At 42.0% G+C, this 8393-nt stretch overlaps 1 protein-coding gene across 1 annotated transcript in view; it reads right to left on the bottom strand.

Moving 5' to 3' along the window:
- Positions 1–2395: 2395 nt before the first annotated feature.
- The window catches only part of LOC101467413 (BCL11 transcription factor A), a 32976-nt gene continuing 26978 nt past the window's right edge, over positions 2396–8393 (bottom strand). Inside the window, exon 3 of the mRNA XM_004538940.4 lies at positions 2396–7769. Within this exon, the coding sequence (XP_004538997.2) occupies positions 5782–7769 (1988 nt within the window). The 3' untranslated portion in view covers positions 2396–5781. The remainder of the gene's footprint in view (positions 7770–8393) is intronic.

The raw sequence follows: 8393 nt of genomic DNA, 5'->3' as shown, positions 1-8393 counted from the left end.
CCCTTCTCAAAAACCTCCTCTTCAGTCTTGCATTTTGACTTCAGCCGTCGCTGACCAAACTTCAACTTCATCCACACATCCATCCGTCTGTCCCTCTTTTCTCCCTTCCCCCCCTCACTCTATCTCTCGCTCTCCTCAGACAGACACAGCTACCCTCCTGGACGTTTCCTTTCTGCCGGCCTGCCCCAACAAAGGTGCTCAGTCATGTGAAACCTAATCTCCAGCCCCCCAAAACCTGACCCTTGACCCCTTCAGTCTTCACACAGCCAGAGGGGGAGGGGAGCTGAGGCAGGAAAGGGAGGCTTTTGGGAAAAGGTCACATTCCCGAAGACACTTTTGTGTGCGCACGTGTGTGTGTCTGTGTGTGTGTTTGTGAGCGTGCAAGCACCCAATCCATTATGTGGTTTGTGTTCCCGAGTAAGCATGTGTGTTTGATTGTCTGTCTGCGTACAAACATGCATGGGGGTAAATTTTCCTTTATACCCCTCTGTACTTAACTGCCTTTTAAATTTTCATGCGTGTGTTCTATACGTGACTGCTGTGTAGCAGATATAAGCATCTGCGTGCATAGTCACACTGTACATACATATGTCCGTGTTTATGAGAAATCACTTTCAGCCCTGAAGCATTGCTGCCCATAGACAAAACACAGACTTTGTTTTCCAGCCAGGCCAGACCTGCAAGTCTTGTCTGGGCAGAGCTCTCTCCTTCCACCCTATAATGGCAATCCTCAGATCTTTGTGCATGTGTGAGTGTGTCTATGAAACGGTGTGTATATGTGTGAGGCACTGGGTGTCAGCTGTCCTGGGTGATTAGTGCTTTTATATTGTTCCAAGGAGTCCGGACGAGGCCCCTCTTCGCTGCACCCCAGCACAGCTGCAGTCTGCTTCGCCATCTCTGCTCTTCAGCCTTTTCTACTGACACTCGTGAGTTAGGCTCAGACCCAAGAAAAAATTAGGCTGAATCAGAGGCAAGAACAAAAATAAAGCATGAGAGAATCTATATAATATAGGGAATGAATAACGGGGGGTTGGGAGAGATAAATAAGCACAATCCAGTGACAGCTGACACAAGAAGGAAAAAGAAGCAATAAAGAAAAGGAGCAAGGTAGAGGAACAGACAGAGAGGGAGCATTGGGCAGGGAGAAGCAGCATATTGGGAGGATTACAGAGTTGATTTAGCGTCCCTGCTATTTGCTGGACGCGCTCTCCAGAGCTATGCTGGGAGGCCTTTACAGCATCAAACACGTGCGAATGAGAAAGATAAATTATAGGAAAAGTAAAAGAGGAAGGTAGTAATCTTCATCTTCACGGCACTTTTTGTGAAGTCTTTTAATTAACATAATAAACGAATACATTTCTTGCCCTCCAACTGAGAATTCTTGTAAGATTAGTATAATATATTCTTTATTTTCTCTGACATTATTTTCCCAAATTTCATGAACAAAACTAGTCTAAGATTATAAGCATTTTTTAACATGTAAAACTCACAAAAAACAAGACAAAAAACTTTGCAGTCAGAGTGCAGCGACTGTTAAATTTAGGAGTTAAGGATATATGTTTATGTATGGAGGAGGAGGAGGAGGAGGAAGGCAGGGAATTGCAGGCAAGGGCCAAGAGTCTGCTATGGGAAAAGTATGTCTGCTATGCATGGGTTGATTGGTGGCAGGATTTGTGGACCAAAGCATTGTTGTACTCCTGACATTGAACTTGGGTGATCTTAGATTAGTGGGCGGGAGTAACCCCCCTGCTAAAGATTAGAAGTGTGTATATGTGCAAGAACACACACAGGGTTCCTCTCTCCCAACACCCACCCAACCAGCCTCACTTCCTTGCAACTCTGCTTTATCTCAACTGTCAACACCTGGCCTAAGCAGGAACCTCTCTCTATCTGTGAACTTTAATCTGGCCCTGCTAGGCAAACAGCACCAGGCTCGGACAAGGAAAGCGATTAGTCTGTCACATTGCCCTCCAGTGCTTCAGCAGGGTTAGGAGGAAACAGGGAAAGGAGTGGTCTGAAAAAGAAAAAAGAGATTTGGACACAGGCACATATATAAAGTCAGATAAAGGACGATAAAAGTGAAGACCAAAGGCAAGAAGGGCAAAAAGAGACAGAAAGAAAGCTATTGCTAGAGGTGTGGGTGGGGAAACTAGGGGGGTAGGGTGAATAGAAGTTTGCTGGAGATATAACACAGATCTTTAGCTGACCTAACAAGGCCACTGTCCACAGATATGATTGTAAACTTCCACCCTGATGACATGTGATCCAAGCTGACCCATGCAAACATATCTGTGGAATGTATTAAAATGTTTATGTAACACTATTAATTGTCTTATACAGTATTGTGACTGTGCATACTATGACAAAAAAAATTAATAAAAGCACCAAATTCAAATATGTATGTAATACTTTTTATTATTTTTCAAGACAAAATGGCTGAGTGAAGAGAATAATGCAGACAACGGCTGAAAATAGAGTGGCATCTCCATAACTGAAAAAAAAAACAACAACAATAAATTCTTTAATTCAAGCAAGAACTTGTAAATGTTGGTCAATGACCTTTGGTCATCATAGAAATTAAGCCATCACACTTCATCAGGAGAGAGAAAACTGAACAGATTTGTTTTGCAGTGACTGTGTTCTGAATGGAACATGCGTGTTTGTAGTCATAATAAATAATGTCAACCAATGCCAAAGGTCAACTTCAAGTTCAGGTTAGAACAAACAGCTTGAGAGTAAATACACAGGATGAAATAAGGTTGAAAACCTATATGTACCTTAGTACCGTCAGCATGGATAACATGTACCAAACTTTTCTTCGCATGAGTTCAGTTATTTAGAATATGCCTTGCATATGAGATGTACCATATTTAAATTATAAAGCACCGTGGATCTTTTGGCAATGAAAAAAAAACAATCTGTAGCAAAAAAAATTAAAAAAAATCTTTCAGATTAATGTTGAATTGATTGCATATGACAAAATGTCCTTAAAAAAAAGCAAAACAGCTGGAATGTTTTTAGGTGGTACATGATCAAAGACAGTAAAAACTTTTCTACCAAGAAAACCCAACAATAGCTTGTATTACTGCATATAAAATGGCAGGAGAGAAAAATATATAAAACAAACTAAAAAGATATGTACAACCACCTGTTTTTACCTCATTGTGGTCACTCCAGCGGGACTGCCTGAAAAGGCCATCATATGACCTCTCACCCTTGGGGAACACCACAACATTTTATTTTTCAGAAATACTTATTTTCAAGCATACAAATTATTCACACTATATTATCCTGCCAAATTAAGAAAATATACGGTGGCAGCTTGTTGGGATTTTTTTTTTCACTACAGAAAAAGGGTACATTGAAACCTTTAAAGAGTACAGGCAAAACAGTTAAAAATACAGGCTCCAACATAAATACTATAAGTGCCTACACTAAGTGAACATTAATTTCAAATACCATTCTAAATACAGGAAAAAAAGTAGACCATAAATGTGTTTTGAACATAGGAACTTACATGAGTGTGCAATTTCCTAAGTATTTTAAGTTCTCTCTATATATTTATATATCATAAATCTCTCCCCAATGCAAATTTTTGTTCAACCTGAAGACTTGTGTATAGTAAAGGCAAAAAACATGAGAGACATTACAGTTCATTACATAGTGATCAAGTCCTGGTGTCTCCAGGACAGAAAAGAGAAACAACAGTAAACAAACAAAATTTAAATAAGGTTCTCCCCTAAAGATATTGATGTTTTACTTTTTTTTTTTTTTAAATCAACAGCACATTTTACTTATCTGTTTAAATCAAATTTGTAGAATTTTTATTTTTCTGTACTGAGCAGTATATTTCTATAGTTTGTAGTATGAAGCAGGATGTTTCTATGGCAGTTCCTGCATTATTACTTCCAAGATCCAAACCAATGTTTAGTTCTCAGAAGGAGACATGGCTGGCAACAGTTTCTAGTTCAACGTTCTTTTTCTTCTTTTTTTTCTTCTTTTTTTCTTTTAATGCAAAGCAATGACACCACACTAATCTGTCAGCATAAGAGCTAGTTTTCCCTTGAGCGTCCGACTGTAAACTGGGAAAATTGAACAGTGCACGTAGGCAGTACCAGACCTGAAATCCGGTACTCATTTTATACTCAACCGACTGTACCTCCGATTAGAGAGACAGATACAGAATCCAAGGCAGAGTGACAAGTGCTATATCATCAACAATGACAGGGAGTGAAGACTAAAAATTAAAAAAAAAAAAAAAAAAAACACATGGCTACCACGCGTAGGTCTAGACAAATGAAAAGAAAACTAAATGTGAAAACTTAAAACCTTGTCTGCGAGGGAAAATTTGCTGATTTTTTTCAATATTCTTGTCCTTTGATTTAGAATCACATTTTGGATTTCAGTGTGAGTTGTTAAAAAAAATTTGGATTGCTAAACAGTTTCTAAGATCTAATGCGGTGATGGGAAATAACACTACAGCGACATAGATTTTTGAATTGTAGAGACACCTGGTAAACCCACTCCCCACTTACTACCCTGAACATCATCCACCCTTATGCTCTTACACCCACCCAACCCTCACCTGAAAAAATCTGTCTGGCTTACAACAACTAAATCCCACACTGGGGTCTTCAAGTGGCTGTTGGCGGACACCAAAGAAACATTACTCTGTGTTACTTGCAAAAAACACCTGCAAATTGTTTAATTATCAAAGAAAATAAACTCTGAAAAATTAAGAGCTTTATGTTGGTAAAACAACTCGCCAGAGTACCCCCTCAGTACGGTACCAAAAAACATATTCACCTATACCAAAACTCTACACCAAACTCAAGCATGTAACATGCCCGTAAACAGAACTGTAATCTCGAAAAAAAAATCTACAGGAGGCAAGCAGATAAATGATTCACCAGAGATACACGTAATGTTTTTTTTCTTTTTTTCTTTTTGTTTTAGCTGGTTCTCTATGCTCCACTAAGTCAAAAAAAAACACAAGGGTCGTACAGGTGCTTGATGCAAGGACCTGCTTATTTCATATGTGCACAAAATGTTGTGTAATCTTTTATAGCTGAAACTCCGAGCTTATAGCAAAAAGGAGGATTAACTAATGCAGGTAAAATATCCAAGGCACTCGTTGTTGTCATTTCACACCATATTGTTAATTTCACTGCTGTTTGTAAAAGAAATATTTAATGGCGCCAGTGCCTAGCATTTCATAGGCGGCCTAATTCTCTCTATATATATTTATCATATCTAAATGTTGCATGGAAAATCTTTCACAAAGATCAGTTTTTAAGTGTGACCCTGCTTGTCTTGATGTTTTGATTATATGACACTGCCCACTATGTTTGAACTCAAAACTGTACATGATATGTAAAACAGTATGTACTGTATGCAGCATGGGTTTTAATAAGTCTTTTTTTTATGTTGAAGAAATCAAAAGTATAAACAGCAACACATGTACAACCAAACCCACCAGCTGAGGACAATTTTCTCTCTAGGTAGCCAAAACACACAGAGCATGCTGTCCAGTTACAAAAAATACAAAACGTGTAAATTATTGCACAATAGAAAGGCTCAAAAAGTTTTAAGTGTGATGCAATAGTATTGCCCCGGTAATGGATCATGCATCTAGCTTCTTCCAGTCGGGATGAAAACAGGGCTGTACTGTGTACTGGTGTCTAACCCTGTTGTCCTTTCCCCTTACTTATTGGCTAGTTAGCCAGGGTTGCTTTTTAGCCAGAGGAGCTGAGAGAGAGCAACCAGCATGCTGCTCTTTGCCTACTCAGTCTTAATGTCATTAGCCAGAGGGCGGTCGCTGTGCCACTTTTTCATGTGTTTCTCCAGAGTGCTGTATACACTAAAAGGCATGTGGCAGATTTCACATTTGTACACGTCCTTGCCCATCTGTCCATGGGTCTTCATGTGACGGGTGAGCTTTGAGCTCTGAGCGCATGCATAGCTGCACAGCTCGCATTTGTAGGGCCGCTCTCCAGTATGACTGCGTCGGTGCACAGTCAAGTTGCTGCAGTTCTTAAACACCTTGCCACAATATTCACAGGTGTCACTGCGGCGACCATCCTTCGAGCTCGGCCTGCCATTGCCGCTGACACCGTGGGGAGTGCTGGCCCCGCTGCCGGTGCCGCTCCGTACTGATGCGGCACGTTCCCCATCGAGTTCACCGGGTGGAGTAGAGAAGCGCAAGCTGCCGTTTTCTGAAGAGTGCTCAGATGAAGAGGCAAAGGGTGATTGTCTGGAGTCCCCACCTGTGAAGCTGATGAAGGGGTCCTTGAGTTGCCGGGAGGCAGCGTAGCCAGCAAGCCACTGAGAGTAGACGTTCTCTGTGTTTGGGATTGTGGGAGTGGGAGGGTCAAGGTCTTTCTCTACCTTGATGCGCTTGGACAGGGGACTGAGGGAACCAGGACTGACCCCTCCACCCAACAGCTTCCTGGACAGGTTGTCATTAGATAGAGGTCTCAAGCCATTGATAGTAGTAGTGGTTCCATCATCTGCCCGGTCTGACTCCATGGCTGAGTTTTCATCAATAGGCTCCCTGGATAAGCTCCGGCGATGTGGGTGCAGAGCCTCGCTGTTCTGGTGATGGCGAGCCCCTTCAAGCCTCAAGCTAAATCGGTAGTCATTCCTTCCCTCTTCTTCTACTCCAGGCTTTCTCTCAATTTCCTCCTCCTCCCCCTCCTCCTCTTCTTCCTCCTCCTCCTCTTCTTCTTCTTCTTCTTCTTCCTCTTCCTCATCATCTTCCTCTTCCTCCTCCTCCTCTCCATTTTCAGGCAGAAGGCCATTGTTCTCACTTTTGAACTTTGCCACCACTGACTTGAGTGCATCTGTGGCACTGCCCATCAGCTCACTCGTACCAGGTTCAGGTGAGCTAGCAGTTGAAAGACCATCATCTGACTTGGCATTAAGCAGTGAAGACTTACTCTGACAATGTGTCTTCATGTGACGTTTTAGTTTGCTAGCCTGTGTGCAGGCATGGTTACAGAGGTGACACTTAAATGGCTTTTCCCCTGTATGGCTACGCCGGTGAACAATAAGGTTGCTCTGGAATTTGAAGGTCTTCCCGCAGAACTCACAAGATTTTGCTTTGAGAGGGGTGGTCGATTGGACTGCATTTGTTACAGGATTAGGTGTGGAACGTGAGCCAGAAGGTGACTGAGAGGTGGAGAGGGGAGGTGTTGCTGAAAATGGAGGCTTAGAACCTGGCTGGAAAGGCTGCAGCAGCCGTTGCATAGGGTTGGGTCTGTTAGGGGAAAGAGGCGGAGAACCTCCTGTGGCATTTCCGGCCAGCTCACGTAGACGTCTAGAAAAGTCCATGGTCTGAGGGGCTTCTAATGGCACAGAGTTCAGCCTCATCACCCGGTCAAAAGCACTGGGATGGTGTGTTGCCAAGGCTAAGTCATCAGGGCTGAGGTGATGGCGCGGTGGTGGGCTGAATAGCGGTGGCGTTCGGGGATAGCGGCCCTCACGAGGCGTGGACGCTGAATCCCGACCAGACCCAGAACCCGGCATTCTCAGGAGGCTGTAAGGGCTGCCATCAGCCAAGTGTACAGCATGAAGAGGGGGCTGGGAGGAATTACAGTCACCCCCCATTCCGGGAGCTGCAGCCACACGAGGGGTGAGGGGGCTGCCGGGCTCGCTCTCCAGATAGATACGGAAGCCATGGGTGTTCTGGGCATGCTGGAGCAGGAACCAGGCACTGGTGAAAGGCTGTTTGCATGTGGTGCAGGTGTAACTGCTGGGCTCATCTTTATCTGACAAAAAGAAACACACAGAGAGAAAATAAATGTAAACTGGGAGATTCAAACTATAAAAAGAACATTAGTAATTTTATTAACACCATATATTATTATAAAAGGAAACATGATGCTTAAATAATGCAAGTAGGGTTTTAAAATAGGTAAAGTAATTATCAAAAACCAAGAGAATATAGACTAATTTGACAACAGCCTATAAAATATCTGCGATCACTTCTGACCAGAACTATTATGATTAGATGAAGGTATTGAATAACGTTTTAAAAAAAAATTTACAATTGCACTCTATTTAAACAGAGCAAATTATTCGTCTTAGTAAAATTGTTATTGCTCAATATCACAGCTATAAAATGTGAAAACTCTGTGTGTGTGTGTGTGTGTGTGTGTGTAGGTGTGTGTGTGAATTTAGATTTAACACTTAACAGAACAAAAGATAAAACACAATTACAAGAGACAGGCAACAAACACACAAATTACACGGGAAGAAGGCATAGGAATATTTAAAACAATAATTGACTTTCAATAGCACTTGCACACTGACCTGAGATTTGCCTGACAATGCACGCCTAATCTCGTTAAAAACACTCATCTCCCCTCCAAAGCCTTGTTTACAGAATTAGC

This window comes from Maylandia zebra, linkage group LG6 (genome assembly GCF_041146795.1).
Source record: "Maylandia zebra isolate NMK-2024a linkage group LG6, Mzebra_GT3a, whole genome shotgun sequence".
NCBI lineage: Eukaryota > Metazoa > Chordata > Actinopteri > Cichliformes > Cichlidae > Maylandia > Maylandia zebra.
Note: the sequence above shows the minus strand (reverse complement) of the source record. Positions and strands in the feature narration are given on the sequence as shown.